Source organism: Colius striatus, chromosome 1, assembly GCF_028858725.1.
Source record: "Colius striatus isolate bColStr4 chromosome 1, bColStr4.1.hap1, whole genome shotgun sequence".
NCBI lineage: Eukaryota > Metazoa > Chordata > Aves > Coliiformes > Coliidae > Colius > Colius striatus.
The window spans coordinates 81,706,590-81,732,684 of record NC_084759.1 but is presented as its reverse complement, the minus strand read 5'-3'; the positions used below and the strand labels follow the sequence as shown (position 1 = coordinate 81,732,684).

Here is a 26,095-nt window from a genome sequence, read left to right as displayed (position 1 = left end):
ACGTATCTGACTGAGGCAAGGTTTCCCTACATCCTCTCCAGCGATGGAGGTTATGTCTGGTTTTGAGATAGAGGAAGTAGCCCTGCTGGCTCCCCAAGATCCTTTCACGGTGATGTGAGTGGATAATTCAGTCAGAGAATTACAAGATCTCAGCTGGACACTTGTACCAACGGCACATTTTCCTTCACATCTATATTTCTGAATGTTTTCTTTTCTTGAAGGCTGGATGGAAAGGCTCAAAGTGGGCACTAGTTCTCTTTCTTTACTGTTCAACTCATATCAAACTCTCGTCTCATATTTTAATTTTTTATTTCCTCCGCTAGGAAGATTCCTTGAATTCCTGTATGGATGCCTCTCTTGTGCCTCAAAGGTCCTCTGTTTATAATAAATAAAAGAGGGAAGGAGAAGAACTGCTTACTCCACAGTAAAATGCAGTGAGTTAATAATTTCTGATTACACTATTAAATGTTATCAAGTATTTGAATCCAAATGATATCTTTGGTCAGATCTCTGGAGCAAAATCCAGAAATTACTATTCAGTATTGAGCTGTAATTTTTCCAGAGTAGTCTTTGGACAATGTTCAGGATTCTCTTAGCATTTTCAACTGAATGATGTCTTCCTAATGCTTAGAACTTGCATTTATATTTATGAGTTCACAGTTGCTTCCAGATATTTTTTTCAAGCAACTTCCAATTACTGTTTATCAACACTAGCCTGTACATAGAAGTAAATACTCATTTCTATCAGAATAGTATGGAAGAGTAAACAAATACTGTGGCAGCACTGCTCCCAATTTGGGGCAAATGCAAAATCAACAGCTTCACGAGATAAAACTACACGACTTTCCATATGCTGGAAATAAAAGGACTGTTACTTTTTCCATTATTATCCGTGAAGATGTATTTTAGGTCATTCAAGCCCCATTCCTGTAAGCTAATACATCTCATTCGTCATTTCTAATTATGCAATTTGATGAAGTTGGGATTTAGACATAACTATCTACCTGCATCCACCAATCATCTACTATCCTGCATTAAAATAATTTGGGTTATAAAAATTATAGAAATAAATGTTGGGGAAAAAAATCAAGCCAGGGCTCAATTTTATAGCTTTATGGTTTTGATAGAGCAAAAGTCCTTTTGTCTCTGATCTTGCAATATACTTAAATCAGACTTCTTGGGTGCAGTATCTCAGGGTTTAAAACGAAATCTGAGGACCTACATTTTTCCTCAAAACTAATGGGGCTTTGCAGATTGACTAGGTGTTCTTCTTGTGTATCACACTCTTGTCTTTTGGCACAGTCTCTTGCACTGTCCAGGGGTGATTCTTTTCATGGCATCTTGATTTTTGAACCTTCAGCCTGCATCCATCCCAGGTTTCCAAATTTTTTTCCATGACCAGATGAATGAGAAGCTTTGCAATAGCATGCTCGACTTTTTCCCCTGAAGACACACAGAGCTGCTCTATGCATGGTCACATGTAACAAGAGGTGAGTGACTGGGCTGGCATACACACGGGCTGTGGATGGGCACAGGGTTTATAAGATGTTTGGGGGTGTAGGCCTACAGAGAGGAGCCTTTCCCCTCTCCTGCTGCACTTGCCACCCTGCTCGCTTTCTGCCTTCTACCTAAATGCAGACCACTTGCCAGGCTCCTCACTTGTGCCTAGTTACTTGTCCATAGAGTGGGAGGGAAGCACTTGCACTGTATCCAGGACAGAAAAACCATCTGAGGAGTGGGTTTTGCTCAGCATGCAACTCCAATCTCTCAGTCTTTTAAAACAGAAATCTGCTATCTATCACAAGTCTCATATGAGAAAAGACACGAATCCATACAGCCTTCATTTTTGTTTGGAAGCAATTTATCAAAAAGGTGAGAAAAAAAAAATACTGATCAGGTATACCTCTTGCAAATGATGAATAATCTGGTTATTGTACTTTCACTGTTTGCTAGAACATCTGTTTTCTCCTGTCGTCCTACAATCTCAGCGGTGTCTTTAGCAAGGTATGTTTAACAACTTCACTGTTAACTGGAACCTCCTGTTAAGGGCCATTTTGCTGCCAAGTTGAAATGACCAGTGCGAAGCACATACATTCCGTCGGTGCAAAAGCCTCGGGATGCAGCTAGCCACCTACCCCCAAGTCACCTGGAGGTGCTGGCATGGTTAAGCAGCTCTCTAGCTCTTTGCAAATTGGATCCTTTCCAGCTCTACGCCGTCTCCTTGAAGACCAGGAACTTCCCCTCTGCCCGCCGACTCCAGCGCAGCCTGACTATCTGCTCAGCTCCAAGGTTCTTCACTTCTCAGTAATAAAACTAATTCTGATTAATTAAATTTGTTGATTATTCGTGTGCGGAAAGCACACGGCTTATGTAAGGTGGCAACGTTTTCTTACCACCTCTCCTAACATCAAGGCTCTCCATTGCCTTTCCTAATAGTGCCACCAAGTGCCGGGCCGAGGGACGAGGCCACGTCCCCCCGTGGCCCGCAGCCATGTGGCGACTGAAGCGGCGCCGCGGCGGGACAGCTGCCACAGCCAGGGCCTCCGGGGCTCGCCGAACGCCCGCCTGCGCGGCCCGCCTTGGCCCTTGGGGGTTCGGCGGCATCCGGGCCCACTGCCACGGCGCGTTCAGCGGCGAGACCTTCAAGGCACGGTCAAAAAAACCCGACCCAGGAGTAACAAATAAATAAATACATAAACAAATATGGTATTTATTAAAAGCGAGCCCCAGGCAGGGCCTGCCTGACGCCTAACGGTCACCAGCAGCCCCGACCTCCGCGCCTGAGAGCAGCCGCGCAAAGCAGACCGAGGTGGACGGACCGGGGTCCTGCCTCGGTGGGGCCAAGGCCGGTGTGAGGCGAGGGGAACGGGCCCTGAGCTGCGCCGCCCCGCCCGGGCAGCGCACAGAGCGGTGCGGCGGAAGGGCCGCCCGCGGATCGCTTTCCGTGACGGCGGAGCCGCGAGTCTATGGTGGTGGAGGACCGCGTGCCTGGGGCGGGCGTGGCTCTGCAGGCGCTGGGCCAGCAGCACCCGAGCTGACGGCGACGGCTCTTGCTCCGGTCCCGGCGGCGGCGCGGCGAGGCGAGCACCATGCTGGCCACCCGGTAAGGCTGGCCCCGTGCCGCCTACAGCCCCTTACAGCCCGCGGCAGCGCGGTCGAAGGGGTGTGCGTGGAGCGGGCCGGCTGGCCGGGGGAGCCGCCGCCGTTTCCTGACAGGAGGAGGGAGGGGAGGAGGTGTGGGTTGCTGCGCGGCGGTGCCGGGCCCCGGGCCGCTCCTGTGAGGGGGCTGTCGGGGAGTGGCGCCCTCCGGCTTCCATCAGTGCCGGCGGCCGCGCGGGACGGTGCCTGGCCTGTGCACCGCCGGCCCTCCTGCGCCGGGAGCGGCTCTCGCCTCGGCCCGCGCCGCCGAAGCGGCACCCGGCTTGATGGCATCCCGCGGGGCTGCAGGCAAGCGTTGGGCGGGAGGTCATTTAATGGCCCTGCCTTCAGACGCGGGTCCAGCAGCTGCACCACTCACAGAGTTTTCGCCGTTGCCATTCATATTGTCTCTCGTGCATACGAGGCTCTGCTGATTTCTAAGGAATTGTGGGGTTTTGTGGTGTGTTGCCTTTCTTAAGTACCCCGGTATACCTGCTGAGAGAGAAAGCTGTGTATGTGATATTTATGAGTAGATATGTACAGGGATATATGTATACACACACACACATACATGGGGCTGTGTATGTGGCCATGCTTTTACGCTTTTGATGCCTGGGGACTTGTCCTCTTTCTCTTTTTTGATGTGAAACTTCAATTACAGCTGAAGAAAGTTAAGGGATGAGCAACCCCTGTTCCTTTTCAGGATAACGCTATGAACTATCATGAGGGGTTTTACTTTTTCAGATACACCCCCCCCCATTTTTATCTTACCACAGATTTATTTACGTGGAGGAGTTGCAGCTGCCTCGTTGAACACTCACTGAATTGTTGGGTGGATTACATGCTCTGAAGGGTCTCATGCTTGTCCCTTCTTGCTGAACAGCTAAGAGGATTATATCTTGCACTTTAGACTTGTTCTGTGTTGCAGCATTGCTAAGCCATGGAGGTGAAGACCAGGCTTAGCTGGATGGGACTGTGTGGGAGGCCTTGTGCCAACTTCTTGAGATATTCCACTTTGCACCACTGTATGTCTCAGCCAAGTGCAGGATAAGTGTATGGTCAGAGTCATGGGTGGTTTCCTAGATGCACAGGGACCCATCTATGTTAGGATGTCAACAGGTGTCCCAGGCCATCTGGATGGTTAGTGAAGAGAATGGCACCAGCAAATCATTCTACCTTCCTTTTTTCAAATAAGGATTTCTATCAGTTGGAATTTCAGCTGGGTTGAACATTGTACTCATTATATCTGGTTCCAAAAATCAGTCTAAAAATAAGGAGTGCGGTTTCTAAAGTAATCAGTGCCATTCCAAAGAGAAATCCTAAATTATTTTCATGACATTAAAGTGATGCTAAATCCTTCTGCTGTGCCTATAGGCTGTGCATCATGAGGAAGCTTCCTTCTGTTCTGCCTAGGACACTCACTTCTGGGAGCAGCAGCTCCCCGGCGCTTCCTGACATGTCTGAAGGTAAAGTATTTGACTGTACTTTGGAAGGTTTAGCAATGTTTCTGAGGAGTTTATTATTTGGGTGGTGGCCCTTCATGTGTTTATATGACACATGGATAGTGGACATTGCCTTGACTCTTAGTTCATAGTATAAGTGTTAAGGAAGTAGAAGAAAATCACCGTGTGTGTTTTGAGATTGCTGGCAACAAATATGCATCATCATTGAACTTACAGTTTTAGAGGCTTGTCTGATTCTTTAGTCTTGGAGTAGTATGTGATCTTTTCTGGAGTGACAACTGCCTCTCAAGCTGGCTCTAGATAGAAAGTCAATGTAGTATAGACAGGTGCTATGGGCAACTTGAGAGAACAGCCAAGAAATGGAGCAACAGAGTAGAAATAATGTCACACAGACCTTTTAATGTGTCAACACTGTTAATTTTGTAAACTTAGAGAAATCTTTTAATCAGATCAGCAGTGATGCCGTGTGAAAATGCTCTCGTCACTAGAGCTTTGTGTTGAAAGATTATTTTAGTGCTCTAATAGTAACAAACCATAATGCTTCTGTTTCAGAAGCTTTAAAAAGGTTTTCTTGCATTCTAATCCCATGTACTGAGAAAAGTAGGGGAGGAAAAGGACTGCAGCCAGGTACAAGTAATTCCTTTATGGAGTTCTGCTTATTTCTGAGATCTTTTCTACTTTGTTCTCTAAATACAAACCACAGGTTGTCCAGTGAAAGAGAAAATGAGGATTATTTATTACTAGAGAGCTTTTTCTTTATCATTAATAAACAGTAATTTGTGAGGTAAAAGGAGAGAAAGAATATAGAGTATTGCATACTTGCAAATATTACCCCTCTCTTTTATTTGGATGTTTGATAATGATACCATCTAGGCCAAAGGAACTGAAAAGCTGTCTTTGAAGGAAAGGGTGAGCTCAGTTGAAAGCACAAAGATACTGACTGTAAATCAGGCAGGGACAGATTGCCTACAGTTGCTGACTAGAGTTTAGGAACATGTGTATAAGTGGAACTGAAGCAGGTAGAGTAATGAGGTAAGTCCTTACTAGATGTAATTGGCATTGTGTCTTTTAATTGTTAATCTAACACATGTTTTCCACTCCACAGGTCACTTACCCATTCATGTGAATAATGGTGTGTTGTGGTAATCTGTATATATTTTAATATTTGCTGTAACACTAAACTTACTCAGCTATTCTTTCTCCTTACTCCAGCGTTCATGGAAAATGAAACGCTACTCTTCTCTGTCAACTTGCTCAAAGCCTCTTTGCCTTCAGTGAATGGCTCTGATCTTATTTGTAGCAATGTTGTACTAGATCTCTGTCAGCACACTGTGTTTCTGGTGGTGTTCTGGATAACACATTTCTAAGAGGCTTGTGGGATACAAAATCTCTTATGCAGCAACTCCTGCAGTACTTAGCTCTGTTTTAAACATTTGAGTCTGCAACTTTCACTTAAGTCCAGACCAAGCTCTACACCAAAACTGGTGGTACAATACGTCATAGCAGTCTACCCAAACCTGGATGCAACCTGGGGATGCACCAGCACAGAGGGCATGAATTTCATTGGTAGAGGTGGATGCAGCGCTCCTGTCCAGCTGCCCTCATGTCCTTGTTACACCACCGTGCAAATAAACTCAGACTCTGCTGTTCTGGCATTAGCGATCCACTGATCACAGTTTAGGACATCCTGTGAAATACTCAACGTGATAAGGATGGATAAACTCCATTTACTGTAAAAAAAAAAAGTTTACATTTGCCAAAAAGGAAAAGAAAAACAGTTTATGGTTTTTTAATGCTTAATAATTACTTAAATTTCTGTTACAACTAATATGTAGAAGAGTAATGTGGTCTTCTCAGGGGAAAAAAGACAAACTGTGTAGTTATGAGCCTGTAAAATGGACTAGGTTTAGCTTGGCAACATTTTAGAAACTTTTATGCTTTATCCCTTTTGTTGGTAAAATAGAAGTTATGTGGTCTGAGCCTGGCAAGTGTTTACTTATATGCCTGGAATTGAAATCAAAAGTAGTGAATGGGCCTAACAGTGTATATATGTGTTTGCAGGTTTGGACCTGAGATGATTTTTTATTTTTCAGAATGGAAAAGGAATGTGAATTTAGTTTAAATGAGGAGAAAGTGCTGTTTATTCCCTCTCCATCCCAGCACAGTCTGCACACTGTTGGAAAATTGAGGTTTTGTGTTCTAGAAGCTATAACAGTGTTTCTGCTAACACTGTGTTGATTGAATGCATGCTACGGCACCTTCACAAGTGGAGTATGAGTAACAAGAAAATAGTAGCTATTCTGCAAACAACTCTGCTGCTCCTTAAGAAAAAAATAATCAAACCTTCCCACCTCAAAAAAAAAAATCAACTCTGAGATTTTCAGTCAGTTTCTTTAATTGAATCTCTTTTTTTGTTGTTGTTCTTAGAATTTGTAGTGGAAATCTTCTAATTTCAAACCTTATTTTTCCTGATTTCCTAAACAAATGGGGCCTAAGCAATCTATTTAGTCTTTACCTGCTTGTCTTCTTGTCCCCTTGTTCTTCCAGAGTTTTTCATTACTTGATGTCAGCCAAAATAGACAAGCACAAGTTTTGAAGAGGAACACGTTTCCATGAACTTTGTGAAAGTTGGCTTCCGAATCAAAAATCAGGCTCTGCTTGCTGATCAGTTTGCTGATCGCTGTGAATACTCTGACCAAAAATTTAGCTTGAAAAATGCCAAGCCTGATGATGTCTAATAACCTAAAACTATACAGGGTCAGCTTGTGAGTCACCAGCAGCCATCTTTCTCTTTCACCTTGAAATTGTGCTGCCGTTGGTAGCCCTTCCTTGATATGTCCGTAACTATTTTGTCCTAATACTTGAACTCTTGTGTATAAAAATCTTTGTAAATAGGCAAGGAATCTCTACTGTACAACTCTCAACTTCTGTTCTGAACTTGGGAATTGCTGCTGCCTGTTTTCAGGTGTTTCCAAATATCATATATTCACTTGCCTAACAGTGATGGAGTAATTTGCTAGATTTGATGGGGTCTTAGCACACTTAATGGCCTCATCCAAGGAAAGTACAGAAAAACTACATATGCAGATTATCCTTGAAGTTCTTGTGCAGAACTAGTATTTATTCTGGTAGTGCAAACAGTGCCAGAATCAATTCTATGGGTGTATCTTCAGTGTCTTAACACTCTGAGATTGTTAAAAGTTTAGGCTGTTAAACCCTGGTGGCAACAGCCTGTCTGCTGACATTACCTGCTGTATTGAGTCGGGTTCTTTAAATAGTACTCTCTTCATTCCCTGTCTGCCAGCTGCACTATTCTTTTAGTGTTCTTTTATGACTTTATGATTTGTATTATCTCTGTATTTTGTTTGTGTTTAGGCTGAAGTATTTTCACATAAAAATTCCTCTGATCTGATCTTGATCTGCTGCCTCTTTGAGCTGTTAATTAGCATTGCAGGTGTGTGTTTGCATTAACAAACCTTCTTTCTTGGCTATAGGCAACAAGCTATGGAATCATGTTACTCAACTCATTATTGTGATGTGCCTACTAACAGCATCAGTCAATTTGGCCAAACTTTTGTTTCTGGGCTGCTGTTTGCATGAATTTGCTTAATTTTCCTGTTCTGGGATGAGGATTGTGCCTTTTAGCACCAGGCAACCTCACATTCCTCACTTGCAGAACTAAGCTTGGTTTGCTTTGATACTCTTTTTATTTATTGTTTTTCAGTGCGGAGCAGATTGAGGGACATAGTGGGAGCATCTACCAACTGGAGGTACAGTGAACATTGAATGTGTAATACTCTATTTTACTGAAACCCAGGTAGAGCTCAGGATTGTGTTGGTGGAAGTTAACAGTGTTATCTTTGTGATGGCAGAAGAAAAAAATCCAGCTAAAAACTAATGCAAACGAGGTCTGCAAATTGTTGCTTTGTGGATCACAACCTTCTGAGATTCCTCTGGCAGAAGATCTTTAGAATCAAAGGAACAAAATACATGATCTCGATGCTTAGAAAATTCTCCCCCTAGCTTTGGATTTGATTGAAGTTTAAGAGCTGTAGAGTCTGTCTGGAAATGTTACATTGCTGTTACCTCTTGAGTTATCTGTTGGTGGATTGCCCGTCTGGTGAATCTATCCTGCACTGGATTCTGAGGCAGCTGAGCTGGTTCATTGTGAAGCAGGCTGCATTACGAGTGGTCTGGCAGCTGTGTCACTTTGAAAAATTTTCAGCTTGGAATCAGGGTCACCATAGTCAGGAGAATCTTGGGTGTTTTTTTTTTTCCTCTGCTGTAACTTGTTTGGAGTCATAAAGCCATAGGATGGTTTTGTTTGGAAGGAACCTTAAAGATCATTTAATTCCAACCCCCCTGCCGTGGACAGGGACACCTCCACTAGACCAGGCTGCTCAATTTGCATATTGAAATTAACTTATATGTAATTTAAATCATCAGTGTTTTGGCTTTATTCAGGTTACCTTCCTCCCTCTCCATTGTGTTGAATAAGACTGAGTTGACTGTAATTCTTTGTTGTTAACACTCCTGAAGAAGTCAGTATAGCAGTCTGGGGGAATTATGTATTGCAGTTTGGTTGTTCCCGTATTTAAGATTGATTGTTAGCGTTTTTATGGATTTATTTGCTGAGCTCTTCTTTCATGCTTTATGCACTGGTAGGGAAATTAAGAGAGATTTGCTTGGGTGGAGTGTTTGGAGTCCTATGTCCAGTTCCGGGCTCCCCAGCTCAAGAGAGACAGAGAACTTCTGGAGAGAGTCCAGAGCAGGGCCACCAAGATGATCAGGGGACTGGAGCATCTTCCTTATGAGGAACTGGGGCTGTTCAACTGCGAGAAGAGGAGACTGAGGGGGGACCTCATTAATACTTACAAGTGTTTAAAAAGTGTATGTCAAGAGGATGGGGCGACATTTTTTTCTGTAGTGTCCAGTGATAGGACTAGGGGTAATGGACAAAAGCTGGAACACAAAAAGTTCCACTTATGGAAAAACTTGTTTACTGTTCAGGTGAGGGAGCCCTGGCACAGGCTGTCCAGGGAGAATGTGGAGTCTCCTTCTCTGGAGGTTTTCAAAACCCGCCTGGACGTGTTCCTGTGTGACCTGACTGAGGTGGACCTGCTTGAGCAGGGGGGTTGGACTGGATAATCTCTAGAGGTCCCTTCCAACCTCTACCCTACTATGATTCTGTGAAGCTGCTTTTGCTTAGTAAGACTAGTATCTAAGCATGAGGGGATCTGAAAATTTCTGTGGAAATATATGGAAATACCATCCAAGGATCCAGATTTTAGAGGGCTCTGGTCAAATCTGATCTTCCATTCATTTCTTTTCTCCCACTGCTCCCATCCTGGAAGGAGAGCAGACTGAAGCCAAGATCACCACAGCGGTTTTTTTCTTAGATAGGTATGTCTCTTGCACTGTATAAAATAGAGCAGAAGTGGTTTGCAAAAATACAGCAGAAATGGTTGGCAGAGTATTGTATGCTTCAGCTACCGTGAAGAAGTAAAACCAGGGAGCCCATAACTCTCTGGGAGTGCTTGAGAGTGATGTGTTTAACCTGAAGAGGTTTGGAGGACATGGACCATGTAGCTTTTGAGATCCCACTTTTAAAATTGAATGACAGAGTTGATACATGTGGAGACTAAACAGCTGTTGCTTTGATTGAGTTAGGCCGCAGAATGATTAAAGAAGACAAACCTAAGAAAATAGCTTGATAGGGATCATGAGATGGGAACTAGGGAAGGACTGATGCACATACATCTGGATTGCTGAGAGAGAAGAGAGATGCATGTTAGAGGAATGCCTTTAGCTGTTACTTTTACTAAAAGGAAACTCTGGTTCGGGATGTCTCTTGCAAAAACTAATAGCATTTGTATTAGAAAGAAATAACTTACGTATTTATCCCAGTTTTGTACTTAAAACTATTAATCTTTTCATTGCTGATTGTAGTCTGGATAGAGATGTGGCCGTGTCACAGATCTCAAGAATCAGAAATAATGTCATATCTCAGGATGTTTAGGGCAAGTATTAGTTAAATATTTAGATGAGGTATTGTTAGGATATGACTGGTACCGCAAAGTCTAACAGTATTGATCTGTTGAAAAATGTTACTGTTTTGAGCCCAATACCTCTGTATATTGAAGAGTACATTCTGAAGCTGAAGTTAAGAAGAGTTCTGCTGCTGACCTGAGAGGAGCCAGGATGAGACTGGTGAAAACAGAATATAGTTACATTTTTATTGTTTGATTTCTCTGTGTTTGCAAACAAATTTCTGATTTACTGCTTATTTTTTCTTAAACCTTTCACTGAAAGACTTTGTAAACAAATCTTTTAAAAAACAGAAAGGTGCATCATCTTGGACATTGCATCTTTCCTTAGTCATCTAGTGTATGCTGTTTCTATGCAGTGGCATGACTCCAAACATTAACCCTCTGGAGGAGGTTGTTATCTTCCTGTTTTCTCTGAGCTCTGCGATAGTCACATGGCACAGATGGAGTAAATTGTGTTTCATATGTAAACCAAACAAAACTAACTGAAATTTTCTGCTAGACTTTAAGTCTCTTCGATAATGGATTATTGATATATCCCAAAACACTATTAAACAGAAAAGAGGGAACAGAAGTATGTTGAAGCATGACTGCTCTCTCTTCCAAAATTAAAACTCATGCCAAAAAAGTCTTTATTTTAAATGGCTAATAGCCAGAATTCATCCAAAGTCAAACCTTAAGAGAAATTTTCTTTTTGGTGAAAAGGTTTGTTCTTTTGTGTTATTTTCTTTTTTTGTTTGTTTGTTTTTCTTTCGTTAAACACAGTGACACTCAAATCTTAGCAATGCAGCATGTACAATTGAATGAACAGCACATATCCACAAGTTGAAAGTTAAGTTTGGTTACATAGTATTTTATGCCTTCTCTTGCTCTGTGAAGTGGGTTCATAATTTTGCATACTCCTTGCCTTTATTTACACTGGAACTTCTGCATGTTTAACTCTTAGGTTTTTAACGCTTTGCTGTTGATTCTAGGGATGCTAGAAAATACTTGTTTTATTCAGTCAGGTTGCACTTCTCAGGGAAGGGAACTTTGGAGGAGCAGGTAAGAGAGAATGCTGAGCAAGATTGTTCTATCTCATAGATACTTGTGCAAAGAACCAACTTGGTAGTCTGGAAAGACAGTACGTTAGCTCTTACTTGTGAGAGTTGGAACTCCTCTGACTTGCTGGTACTGAAAAAGCAGCTCTGAAGGGATAATGCTTGCTTTTCTATATGGGTTCTTAATGTACCTTTGCTGTATAGTCATACGATGACTGGGTAGGAAGAGAGAGATAGAGAAATAGATAATGTTTCCTTTTAGCTTGCTGATTGAGTATATGCTGTAAAAACTGATACTGTAAAGGAAGAGCTGACCCGTGAATGATAGCAAATCTTAGTAGATTAGTTCTTGTCATTGTCAGTACTAACTGACGCTATATATCTGCTTTACTTCTTGGGAGAGATTGTAAGTTGACAGTCCTTTAAATTTGGCACTGTAGGAGAAGTTGTGATTGAGCAGCTATAGAAGACGTGAATGTGCATCAAACCTCGTGGATTAAATTATGTCTGATTTCTTCTTTTTGAAGGAACCATTTTGATAGCGTTCAGAATTAGATAAGTTTTGTTAATCTATTTAGTGCAAAGGATGTGCTTGTCACTTGTATACAAAAGTATTTTAAAGGTTTCTGCAGTAGTCTTGCTTAGCACATCTTGTTATGTGTATTTCATTTTCTTTCCAAGGCACGCTCACTGTGTCTTGCTGTTTTTACCACTTTTTGTTTTTGTTTTGATAATCTTCAGTTGGACATCTTTTAGCTAGGGTTGTATTTCTGTTGTCACGCTCCAGACAAAGTGGGTTTATTTATTTGGTTTTTTTTTCTTACCAGAGATCATGTGCAAGCAATGCAAGAAAGAAAAGCTCTTCATACTTTGCTGGCAAAACGGCAGGAAGATCTTCCTCCTAGGAGAATGAAGGATAGCTACTTGGAAGTTATTCTACCTCTAGGAAGTCAACCTGAAATAAGAGAAAAGTACCTGAATGTACACAACAGTGTAAGGTAACAGTGCAACCATGTTACATATACAGGAAGATGTTAACTTTATTTTTCTATGCATGTAAGTATTTAATTGCCAAAAAAAACCTGTCTTACAGGTTTGGAAGAATACTTGAAGATCTCGACAGTTTGGGAGGTATGTATCTATGCCCTTATAAAGAATGCACCAGTAACACAAAGTGAGTTTGAGTATTGCTGAGCACTGTTTGATATGATACAGTATGACTTGAGGGAGGAATTACATCAATGTGCCATCTCAAAGGGGAAGAGGAAAAAGAAAAGATACTGATGAAAAATAAGGAAGAATGATAAAGAATAGACAGAAGCAAAATTGCTCAGCTTCAGCTCCTTGCCTCTGCGAGTTTTGTAAAGGGCAAGCTACAAGAACAATTTACTGAGAAACAGGCCTAGATTATTAATCTATTCTGAGTGTTAAATCAGCGAGAACATGCAGAGTGCAGTATTTCAAATTAAAATATATGTTTTTTCTCCTAAACCCACCCCCAAACACTAACACAAAACACAACAAATAGCAAGGTGCAAATATTTTAATCTTCTCTTTGGGGAGAACAGAGTATAATCTGGAAAGAACAGAATGTATCCATCGACAACAAATGAAAAGTACTCAGTATATATTCTTGGATTCTGCCTCCAAATTGATGGTAAGGGTAAAAACAACTCAGTTGTTTCAGGGGTTATCTTTTTTTTCTTTCTCCTTTTCATTTATTCATGGTCTTTAAAAATTCAAGACCCTTGACTTTTGTTTTGCAGCTAAAGTAACTACTAGTTTGTTAATATCTTGGAGATGTTTTTCTCTTAGAGGAAGTCACCTGGTGACATTTAATCATCAAAGTTCTGTAGCTGGTTGGAGCATTTTGATGAAAGTTTTTGACAAAGAATAAGTGCTTATTAAGAGAAAGTTCTGAATTGAACAGTTTTGGGGTGTTTTTGTTTTTTTTTAAGGGAAGAAGGACCTTCTTGGCTTCAGATGAGCAAAACTGAGGAAGGCAGGGAAGTGAATGCATGTCAAAGACAAACAAAGTGAATGCACATCTGTCAAAGACAAAATAGCTAGATGATTTATATGTCTTTCTGAGATGTGGAATATACTGGCTTCAGTACCTGTCCTGAATTAGAAAAGTAGACTTGAAACTATTACCTCTTATCTACTGGTAGACAAGATGAGCCTGTTTCTCATTCTATGCCTTCTTTATTTTCCTTGAAAATCTGTAAAGATCTTAGGTTTTTCCTGTTGCAACACAGTGTCTTTGCCTTGTTTGTAGTCATGTAGGACTTCAGTTAGTTTTCCTGGGGATGTATTGTTTTGGGTTAATCAAGATTCTGTCACAATGACTCAATATTCAGGATGGTGGTCAGCAGTTTTCACAGGAAAACTTACTGTTTCATATCATCCTCCTCTCCTACCTCCCCCCGGCTCCGAGTATACTCTGTGATCTCTGCAGATGTACTGCTTAAAGGTCTGACCAACTTCTAGTTTTCTGTCCTTGGCAATAGGATTCTGATAAGTTCCATTCAGACTCTTACTAATCATATTCATGTCATGAGTTGATAGACATAACAGTTTTTAGAATTGTGACTCCAGTAATTTTAGAGAAAAAAACCCTTAGATTACTTGGAAGGACAGCTCATAAACTACAAACAGATACTTTTGCTTATGGGAATCTGTGTTAAGCCAAAAGTCTCGTGAGCACTAGGGGGGAAAAAAAGTCTTTGCAGCCTTGTATAACTCTTAAGGAGTCTGTTTACTTGGATGTGTTCTTACAAGCAGAGCTAATGAATTTAAATAGTGGTTTGGCTAGTAGTAATTATAGTGTGATAAATACCTCCTGACTATACTTTCATGCCTGTAAGGCATAGTTTATCTGATCTGAAGCTCTTTAAAGGAATCAGTGTTTGAAAATAAGTCCTCAGACAGCATGTATCCTCAAACAACCTGGATGAAATCAAAATAGCAGGCAGGAAGGGCCTGAGACAGTTGGCTACAGGGGTAGACGGAAGAGACTACTGTGGGACTGGAAGTGGAATGATGGGTTGATTTAAAAGTGCCCAACTAAGTAGATATACATGTAACTGAGACAGCTGCTGCATCACTGTTTTCATTATAGCAATCCCATGAGTTACATGCATGAAAATGTGGAAGTCTTGTACCCTCATGGAGTGTGGTTTTGATCTGCTCTACTGAGATCTTTTTGTTAAAGAGCTGATTCCATTTTTGGTGTCTCTGCAGTTCTGATTTGCTACACTCATACCAAGCAGGAAATGCAACAAAGATCTCCCTTATCAATAGTTACAGCTCTGGTGGATAAAATCAGTAAGTGGCAATTTGGTCACTATAAATGGTTTCATCTATCTTACTCTTTCAGCAGCTACTGCCTTTCTGTGGTGGTTACTAGAGATGCCTTCTTCACCCCTCTGTTTAGTTCACTGCATGTTTTGGCTTTGAACCGAGTACTGTGGCTTTTGTTCAAGGGAAGAGGGAACAGGATTTTGTAGATGCTTTTCTGCACTTCATATTTCCCTTCCTTTCAAAGTATAACTTTCATGCTTTTTGCACTTCTGTATTTGGTTGTGTTTTGGCATGTGAATTTCTTAGCTCTGTTATTGAACCGTGTTCTGGTGGAGTTGGACCTTGGTTGTGTCGCATGTTCTGCTGAACACCTCTGTGGGTCTGCCATCCATCTGCTAACTGTGTGCTTACTCTCTTCCTGTTCTGGCTTTAGAAGTCTGATAAGGCAGAAACTGCAGGGTAGCAGAGTGGTCCCTTGCAACAACTGTCTTTGGGTTGTCTTTGCATGCAGAACACAAAAAGCCCTTAGATAATGCAGTCTTTGTAATGTGAGACGTGAGTGATCTGCCTCCAGTAACTTCTAACGTTTGTCTTGTAGATTTGTGCAAGAAGATTATATATCCAGACTGTGACATCAAGTTCACAGGCAATGTTTCTTGGGTTGGGAAGACCTCAATGGAAGTGAAGATGCACATGCTGCAGGTTAGCTTCTGTGACTTCTCTCTGTCCTGTGACAGGGATGAGGTGCTTCAAGGGGAATTCTGGATGATGACATTAGCAATCTAAATTATTTTTTCTAGAATAACTGGTTTTGAAAGTCTTGATACAGCCCTAGTGTTTGAAGACCAAGGTGACTTCCAGTAACCTAGGTGCAGCAAGATACTCTTACTAATCTCTCTTTCGAGACCTGTGTTTTTCATGATCACTGGTTTGCGATTAAACTGCAGCTCAGTACTCCTACAGAAGAAATAGGTGACTGTGCTCTGCGAGTCCTTAAATAATACTTATTTCTTCCTGCTTATGAGAAACTTCATTTTCCTTATACTTTTGCTGTGCATAGATTTGTAAATGTTAATATTGGTATTCAGATTCAGTATTAAGTTGTAGCTCTTGTGTTCATCTTACCTACTATGTAGCATATTTTTTGTAACAAGTTATTAAACATTAAATAACAGAAAATAAATGAAGGGTGTAACTAGGTTACACTGTGCAGGAAGCAAGAGGAATATTAATAATGAAATCTAAAAAAAATCCTTAACATTTCTATTGAATATTTCCTGTCAGTTGATTCAGTGAAACATTCATTTAGTTATTTAATTATTTAGAGTAACAAGGATATGCCATAAACACTTGGATAATATTAGTGGCTATAATTCAGGTAAACAGGTAAATATTATTTTATTCAGTTGATCTCCTTAAGTAAAATCTCCTATGTGGAAGATAATATTACACCTCTGTACCCTGAACTCCTGACAGTGCTGGCATTAGTGGCAATTTGTGATTGATAAAAAGATGTTTTGGCATTTCTCAGAGTAAAGGGTAAATGGGTCTCTTCACAATGTCTGAGTTGATTTCTTCCACTCCCAGCTGAAAGCAGTAGCTGACAAGCATTCCCTGCTTAGTGTTTACATTGTAGAATTCCTGAAACTAGAGTTTTAATTTGTGTTATTTCCTTCTCTTCAATCTGGTGTGAGAGGTCTTGGAAGGGGTGGCGGAACGTGAAAGTAAACAACGGTGTGGTGGAATAGTTGATGTCAACTGAATAGCTTGCTAAGCACATTTACAGTTTTAGAGTTTACAAATACATTTCCCGTCTCTCTTAGCTCCATAACGGTGATTACAGCCCTGTGTTAGATGCAACCTTTGTCATGGTGGCCCGGGATCCAGAAAATAAACGGTAATTTGTTGGACGGGAAAGTAGTTTTCAGACTTCTACTGTGGTGAAAACAGCACACATGGCAGCTTGCTAGGTATGTGTATAAGCCATATAGTGTAGGTGATTAAAAAAGAAAAAAAATCACCTAGCTGATATTTTCTGCCGGCAAGTGGTGTTTTCCTGCACCAAGCTTCAGGCCGTTGGTTTCGGCAGTCAGGTGATACCAGGAATTGCTGTTAGTCTTGAGATCTGACCCTTTTCTTTAACAGATTTACCATATGTTTGAATGACTGGCCTGATGAACAGAGAATTAAATGAGTCTACTAGAAATCCACTGATGTTCTAGTAGTTGTAATTGCCTTCTTGCAATAAAAATAAAAAAGATTGAGTTTAAGTGATTAAATAGACTTTGAGCGAATAATGCCATTAATTCCCCAACAAATGTGGTAGATACCATCATAATAATTCATCGAATCATAGAATGGTAGGGGTTGGAAGGGACCTCTAGAGATCATCTAGTCCAGGCCCCCTACAGAAGCAGGTTCACCTAGATCAGGTCGCATAGAAACATGTCCAGGCGGGTCTTGAAGACCACCAAGGAAGGAGACTCCACAACCCCTCTGGGCAGCCTGTTCCAAGCCTAAAACTTGCTCTGTAAGCAACATGGAACTGAAAAATATTCCCACAGAACTTAAAAAAAATCCAACTTTATTATTTTTCTGATTTTACTGTCTCTTTAATACCTTCGCCATTAAGCTAACAGACTGTTCTCCTCTCAGAGAGATACAGGGTATGTCAGGTTGGCTGTAATGGCACAGAAATATTGTTGTCAGGATTTTGGACCATAGCAAACTTGCATCTTGGTCAAGACAGCTGATGCAGATGTGTCCTGAGCTGAGGAGAGGGAGAATCAGCTCTGTGATGGAGAAAGAGCTTGTATGTCTCCAAAATCCAGAGGTTTAGCAAACTAGGAAAGATCAATTTGTTCTAAGTGAAAAGTTCCTGTCTTCATGTCTCTTGTCATCAGGCCAGGTGAAGGCTTGGAGTAGAGGTGAATTGCTCAGCAGATGTTTGTGAATGTGTGTGTGTGTTTGTGTATGTATATATGTACCGTTCTGAGCACTTGTGTAAGTGTTGAAAACAGAAAAAGAATAATTAGAAATTCTGGGGAAGAATGGCTCTTGAAAACAAGCATTTGCTTTTCCTTGTGAAAAGAAATAATTGTTACATAATGAGGTTAGAGTAAATGTATTTGTGCAATAAAATAAACGTTCAAATTTGTGCTCAAGTCAGGCTCATGTCATCGTCTTTGATAAGTAGTGCATGTGGTAAACAGCTTTTGGCTGTTGATAAGGCTGTTGTGGGAATGTGCAGATTATAAGAGCACTTGCTAGCTATGGCAGGGTGCTCTTTCTATTCCAAGAGGAATGATACCATTCAAGTTTTGTGTATCTGGTTTAGACTATCCTATATTGTTACATCTTCATTTGCTGAGTTTCTAAACAACTTTCTGCTTGCATAATCTTTGCTACAATCTGTGGGTACAGTTTTAGCTCTTTAAGCAGCATGGATGCATCAGTCTTTCTTAATTATACTGGGTAGTGGTTGGATCACTTAACTGCCTCTTCAGAGTTCAAGCTAATGTGATACTCTGTTGGCAGATGCATATTTTGACTAAATTTGTATTTGTTTCTTTTTATCTTGTACTGTGCATGTAAGCAAAAATGGAAGGCTGTTATAATGTATTTACAGGACAAATTCTTATGGCATTTGAAACTTGATAAAACATTCCTGTCCATAGGCCAGCATTTGTTAACCCTCTCCTTCCTGAGAGCCCCGAGGAAGAAGAAATCTTCAAGCAAGGGGAATGTATGTCATGTTTCCTGGTAGTATGCATATCTGCCTCAGGTTTAACTTAACAGCTGGAGGGAAGTAAACTTCAGAAATTCTGCTACTCAGAAATGCTACTAATTTGTTTAAAACCAGATTTTTACTCTGTCTCTTGTGCATTAGTAGCATGAGAGGTTAAATGCCTGGAAACTCTTTGGCTAAACTGACAGATACAGGCACTCCTGATGGATTCCGTGCAGACTTCTAGACCTCTCAGAATCCAGGACACTCGCTCTGCTTCAGATCTGAGTGCAACACAGGCTCTCCTAATGCTCTGGCTGATTGCCCCTGTGGTTGGTTTGCAAGGTGCATCGCAGCTCTTTACTTGTCTGGTGCCTGTGTTCCTTTTGGAAAGGAAGGGGGAGAGCAGGGGAAGGAGTGTGTAGCTCCATCTTTTTTGTTGTTTCAAGCTGGAATTTTAAAGCAGAGAATTAGAGAAACTTTAAAGACTGAGTAAACTGAAGATCTTTTAAGCTAAAATTTTAATCATCATGGCCTATGATAATGAGTTCTGTCATAAATTTGTACCATTGGTAAAATGTGAAGAAGATTGTTCTGTAAGGTGTCTTGTCAGACTTGTTTGTCTCTGCTTTGAGAGAGTACCTGAGTTTTCTGTAGCAAAGTGCTAGGTGGTTATCACAGTATATATGTAAAAGGTCTTCCTCATGTTGGTGAGGTAACTGTGAACTTCTGCCTTTTTCTTTGATGCAGTCAATCCTAAAAGGCAAATTTCTGTTTGAGTCTATGAGAGTGTGAAGTTACAGCTTTTAACTTATGGGGGAGGGGAAGAAAAATGGAAAGACATATCAGGTTTCAGGTTAAAATCTTCAGAGCCAAGCAATTATTTTTTCCTTAGAGCTCTAACATGAATATTATTATTTTTTAACATTTAGTGAATAAGCTGAAGAGGATTGATTTCAGCACTGCTTCCTTACTGAAAATGGCTCCCACTGCAGAAGAAAGAAACATTATTCATGACATATTCCTTAACACATTGGACACAAGGCAAGGAGGGGGAGGGTGGAGAGGAACTGAAGTCTTAGGAAAGAGAAAAGTATCGTGCCTTTTGAGTGGGTGCTCATAAGAGGGTGGTCTGGAATACACACATGTGTTTTATTTTCCCATTTCACCATTTAAATTCTGTGGCATTTAACTTGAAATTCAAGTTTTAATCTCTTTAAACTACATCTCTTTAAAAGAGTCTTTTGTTGTCAAAGAGCATTAGCTGTGCTGAGATGGTGAATGTCCCAGTGTTAGCCCAAACAGCTTCTGAGCAAGCTACTAGGCATAGTCTTGAGGAAAAAGGTTGATGATGCTTAACAAAATAAGGGAATGGAATGGTTTTGCAGCCATGTGACTTACACAATCTAAGTTTTCTGCTGTGGTATCTAGAAAAGAAAACCCCTGAGAGCAGGAACTGGCCATATTTTGACCAGGTAACCTTGCAATATGTTGTAAATATAATACCTGACAAGATTATTTGTGGGAAGCTGTTGTTGGTGTGCTTCCCTTATGCTTGAGATTTCTGTGAAGTCATCCAGTTGCCCAATGGTGACAGAACAATGCCTAATGACATTAGTGCAATGCTATAGTTGTGGATAATTTATAACTTCTCAATAACATTATACCAGTGTTGTTTTCAGAGCTGTTTACCAAAGTGAGACATGCTTTCCCTTAAAATTAGTGGGTGTGTTTTGTACATATTCTGTCTGGATTTGAAAACCTCAAAACCTCTGCATGTTTGATGTCGAGTTACTCCGTGAGCTCGTCTGCTTTTAATTTTTGTCATGACTTCAAAAACAAGAGTAAGGCTTTCTGACAAAGGGTGTGCTTTGTGGTTGTGATTCATCTTTTCTTTCAAGCGTGTTCATTCACATGAGCTTGAACGTGAGCAGAAGTTTTGAAAAGATCAGGAGCGTAGGCTTATTAACAGTAACAAATCCATGTATCACTTTAGATAAGGCTTCAAGGTCAGTTAGAACAGCTTTTAGTGATAACGTTTCTGGGTTTGGCTTTGTTTGTTTTGGTTAGTTGTTTTCTTGTTTTGCTTTTTTTTTCCAAGATGTCTTTGTATCTGCTGTTTCTGCATTTTTTACTTGCTGAATTCTGCTAATGTGGGCTATAAAAGTTTATTGTCTCTTCCAAAGGACAGTAAGTTTCAGGAGTCGTAAATTACCACCGAATTCAGTGTGGATGGAAGATGCAAAGCTAAAAGGCCTACAGATTTGCCATCCTCAGGTATTTTGAAAACTATTAATGAATTACAGAAACACTCACTTTTGAATGGTCTTGTGAGAATAGCCAATCCATTATTTTGTTGCAGTTCTTGCACTGCACTTAGTTTCTTTTGCTGTTTTTCTGTTTTCTGTGTAGATTGCTGCTGCAAAATAGAAGATTTTTAATCACTTTGTTTTCGTACCATTTTGTGTAAAGAAATTTCTTTGCAGAGTGTTTTAAGTTGAGCTTCTGGTTGCTGACACAATTTTGAGTTTCTGTCTTATATTGGCAAACGAGCTGGATGAGCTTCTATTAAGCAAAGTTACCTCCGCCGTTTGGACTTTTGTAGATATATTTCAGTAGTGTTCTTTATACATTCAGGTGCTGAAGTTCTGCTAAGTACTGGGGTTGGACTAGATGATCTCTAAAGGTCCCTCCCAACCCCTACCATTCTATGATTCTATGATACTGTGAACTGAAGTGCAGACATCAACACAGTACTTTGAAAAGAATGTGTGGAATTTAGTAGTTTGATTTTTGTTTCTACATACAGGAACGGAACATCTTCAATAGAATCTTTGGGGGTTTTCTCATGAGAAAGGCATTTGAACTGGCATGGGCAACTGCTTGCAGCTACGGGTGAGTTGCAGATCTGCAGTGTTTATATAATCCAGAGCTAATCCAGAGCACTGTGCACGTATACTTATGTTGGGAAGCCATGCTAGCTACTCTAATGACAATCTGAGTAGAAAAGACCTAGATGTCTACTAGAATCTTGCTTTACTAGTGAATAGCACTGTTTTATCTGGAACATCCATTTGTACTTACAAAGGGACTCACATCTGGATCCTTGGAGCTTGGTTCTTAAATGTTAATTGTCAATATAGAAGATACATCCTTTTTCTGTTTTCTTTTATCTTACCAAGCTATTGAGTTGACTTTCAAAGATACATTTTCTTTCTAACCATATAACATAGACATTCTTTCAAATAAATAGGTTTCTAAAAAAAAGGAATGGTTTCTAAACTTCTTCTGGTAACTGCTTGTGCTTAGAAAGTGTGACTCATGAACACAGAATTGAATGAGCCTGCTAGAAATCCAGCTGCGTTCCAGTAGTTGTTAGAATTAATTGCCTTCTTGCAATAAAAATGGAAAGAAGTAGCAAAGATCTATGCCTGAGTTCAACGGAGCATGCATAGCCTGATAGAAAGTGGTTTATGTCAGGGCTTTGAAAACTGAGGCTCAAGCAATGGTGGTGTGAAGGTTGTCTAGCAAGTGTAAGTCATAAGATGCAATAATGATAGAATCATGTATCCTTAGAGAGTGTGTATTTTTGTATGTATGAGAGGTTTCCTCCAGTTATTTTTGTCTTGGATGATGACATAATTCTTTAGCACTTCCTGTGGCCCATGTTTAAGGGATCTGTTTTCCAGTAACTCTTCATTAAAATGCTGACAAATACTTCCAGTTTCTCCAGACCCCCTCATTGTTCTTGAGAATAAATGTCTCTGTTTTTTTTGCTTTCTTGGTCAGGAGTTCCAGACCTTTCATTGTATCCGTCGATGACATCATGTTCCAGAGGCCAGTTGAAGTTGGATCCTTATTACTGCTTTCTGGACAGGTAGGAGTTGATTTCTTTTTGAAAAGGAGAAAACCTTATCTTTGCTGTAGTCATTGTTAATCACTGATAATGAGCAGTGCATTGTGAAGAGTGTGTGGCCTTCCTTGTTAAACGGTTACGAGTCTGTTACAGTTTTTCAGTGCCAGTGATAAATTACAAACTATAACGTTCCTTTTAACTGTGTAGGTCTGTTACACTGAAAAAAACTACATCCAGGTTCGAGTACATAGTGAGGTTTATGATGCAGATACCAGGGAGCACCAAACAACCAATATCTTCCATTTTACGTTTATGTCAGAAGCTGAGGTCCCACGGGTTGTCCCCAAAACCTATGGAGGCAAGTATCCAAGTAATGCATTATCATCATAACTCTGCAGACAGCACATCTGTCTTTCTGTTGCAACGCTGGTCATTTTAGTAGGTGAACTATTGTCATCTGAATAACTTTCATGACCACGTTTATCTCATGCCTTGCTGTCAGTGTGGATTTCTTTTTAATATTACCATTCCATGAAGCTGCTGTACAAGTAAGTTACTAACGTGGTTCTCGGTTTTTCTTCACCTTATTTCAGAGTCCATGTTGTATTTGGATGGGAAGCGACACTTTGCTGCAATCATGAAGGAAATCTGACACAGGTGGAGTGCTGCATCAGCATTGCAGCAGCATGCAGCCTGGGAAGGACTTGCCACCAGAGATGGCTGACTGACAGGTGCTTGCAATGCTGAAAGAAAATGCCACCCCAATCACCACAACAAAAATACCTTTTCAGTGCTATTTATGTATTTGCATATATTTGGATTTTTTTATTATATGCTACTAGGATTTGTTGAAATCTACTTTTGCATGCTGATGCTAGGAAAAAAAAGGCTAAAAAAAAGGATCTTAAGCTTTAGATTGGTTTTTTTTTTCTGCTTTGACAGATATTACTATAACATTAGCTGTCTTGTCACCATCTGCCTTCTTTTCCTTAGTAACTCTCTTTTGTGTTTCCCTGATAAGGGATAGAAGTTCTATCAGAAAAATGTGTGCAATAAGTAGGTAGATGCAGACAAAGCCATTTGACCTACTTTGTAATTTAAATCATGTTTAGGATCTTTTTGTTGTTGTTTTGCTTTTTAACAAGGACATGCACATCTGGGCAGCAGCATAAGCTCAGAAGTAACTAGTGTGTGCACAATGTAAAGCAGGTGTTTCCCATCAGCTGGGATTTTACAAGGCTGTCACAGCTTCTGTTTTGGATGGTTTCATGTTCCCTTGGGAGGAAACTGATTTTTGCATTGAAATGAGGTGGCCAGATGGTCTCTTCTGGCATTCTGTTTGCATACAGCCAGCCCTTACCAGCTGTTTCTTTTGTTGTTGTTGTGGATACAAGTGTGAGTTCCTTGATCAGTTTTTGAGGTCTGGTAGGTGAGATTGGTTGGGACTAGGAGAATGGCATCAGTTTGCTAAGGATTGGGAGTAGGAAAGGCAAAATGCTGCTAAAATGATAATGGTTATGTTTGATACTAGAGTTAGGCATTTGGAGAATCTATGTTGAGCAGCTCCACGTCAGCTGCTGAATGATGGGAGGATTTTTGTCCCATTGAAGGGTGGTACAGCTAGAGGGCAGCCTCCTCAGATGGATTATTTATCTGGTTCCTTGGTAGATTGTGATGACATGCGAGTATTGTGCAGCTTAACAGGTTGTGAAACTTACTTGTGAAAGGCAGAGTAACTCCCCACAAGAGAGGAGACACCATGGTGGACATAACTATGGCATATATGTAGCAGGAAGAAAATGCTTGATGCCGAAGTGCTTCTGATGTAGTGGAGGAAGTCTTAATAGTCTCCAGTATCTGACAGATAAAGCCCAACATCTTGAAATTAGGAAGGTGAATGGGAGACATCAAATTTTAGCAGTGAGTATGATTAGTCAAAAGCACAATATTGGAGCTCTGATACCTTCAAATCAAGGCTGATGATCCTATCTGATCAAGAGACCCAAAGAGGAGTAGCTGGGCTCAATGGTAGGTTAAATGGATGAAATATGATGTCTTGTAATAGATCAGAATACGCTCTGGCTTCACTGCTAGGTTTTCTCCTCTTCAAAAACTCTTTGGAAGCTGAATACACTAGACTGACCACACATATAAAGAAAGGAAATTGTCTCCCCTGTTGGCTGTTAAGTTGGAAGGTGGGAAGTGGAGGGAGCTCTTCAGAACTATGCATTACTCATGACAAGTTTTTATCACTGACTTAGTAGTCCTATCTGGGTCACTTCTGTACAACATTTGTAAGTTAAGGGGGTACAAAATTTTTCCTCTACTACCTTTTCATAATTTCTAAATTCAGTCTTCGGGAAGGGATTGGAGATAAGAAAAAGGTAATAGAGTAGGGAGCAAGGTGTGACATCAGAACCTCTGGACACAGGAAAATGGATCTCACAAATAAAGATGCTTAGAAGAGTTAGTAGGTTTTCAAAGTTCAGTATCAAAGTTAATCATGTACCAAAATCACAGTAGTTATAGAAATGTATGTACAGTCATCCAGAGTATGTGCGTGTGTATATACATATGTAAAATATACAAACCATATATGGTAATAAACAGACATAGAATATATGCTCACAGGCTTTTTTTATTCCTAGAAGGTAACTCCAAGTTGTCAAGCTATTATCTCTCTGATGATAGGCTAAATGTATCTATATGTTGCAATGTACCTTTGTGTGTGAGACAAAATTGTTCTCAGATCTCACGTTCAGAATTAAAATACTTTAACATGGTAATTAATGTTGAGTTTGTATTGCAGCGTAATGACCAACCTGTCACTGCTGTAAGTGACTAGCCTTTACCACACAAGCCTAAAGGCATTGGTATAAATTCATATTTATGGTAAACCTACCTGTGTTCTGTAGTGGGAAGTAAATGTTTCTGGGCCCATCAAGTCTTGGAATACAATGAGGAGGAGGAAGTCTGTGGTAGCTGGATTGCTTCCCCTAACTCTCTTGGTAGTTAATGGTGATATAAAAGGAGATTTCTCTGACTGGCTCAGCTCAATGCCTGAAGAAGCACTTTGTTTTAAATATTTGTATTTTCCTGTGTGGGTTTTTCTTTTTTTTTAATATATTAAAATTCTTTACTCAAACTTACTGTAACAGCTTCCGGTAGCACTTCTTAAAAATGCACAATTCCTGTGCAGCCATTTCTTGATGTACAGGGGGGTTGGACTAGATGATCTCTAAAGGTCCCTTTCAACCCCTACCATTCTATGATTCTGGGAAGAAACTTGCTGGAGCTGGTGCAATGTGGGCCACCGAGCGAGGTTTTTAGTTGAGAAGCCTGCTCTAAACTTACTGCACGCTTATTTGGTTTTACTGCACCTTCAGCCCAAACTTTGTCTGGTGACAGACTCATTTAATTGCTGGTTCTCCTCTGAATGTATTTTTAACCAGGTGTAGGAGAGCATATTTCTTCAGGAGCTAGGTAGTAGCTAACAGGAAGATAAAAGGGTAAATATTAAG

The 26,095-nt window shown here is 40.5% G+C and overlaps 1 protein-coding gene across 2 annotated transcripts; it reads left to right on the top strand.

Annotated features, from left to right (window-relative positions):
• Positions 1–2,959: 2,959 nt before the first annotated feature.
• ACOT9 (acyl-CoA thioesterase 9) lies at positions 2,960–25,360 on the top strand. Of its 2 annotated transcripts, XM_061999552.1 has the most exons (16): positions 2,960–3,103; positions 4,513–4,604; positions 5,707–5,733; positions 8,326–8,371; positions 12,516–12,686; positions 12,782–12,819; positions 14,932–15,015; positions 15,590–15,693; positions 16,815–16,888; positions 18,669–18,736; positions 19,651–19,762; positions 20,905–20,995; positions 21,528–21,613; positions 22,508–22,595; positions 22,782–22,932; positions 23,168–25,360. In XM_061999552.1, exons 1-16 carry the CDS (start codon positions 3,090–3,092, stop codon positions 23,224–23,226), a joined length of 1,305 nt encoding a protein of 434 aa, XP_061855536.1. In that variant the 5' UTR covers positions 2,960–3,089; the 3' UTR covers positions 23,227–25,360. The 2 variants fall into 2 exon arrangements, with proteins under 2 accessions (XP_061855536.1, XP_061855545.1); XM_061999561.1 differs by lacking the exon at positions 5,707–5,733.
• The last annotated feature ends 735 nt before the right edge of the window (positions 25,361–26,095 follow it).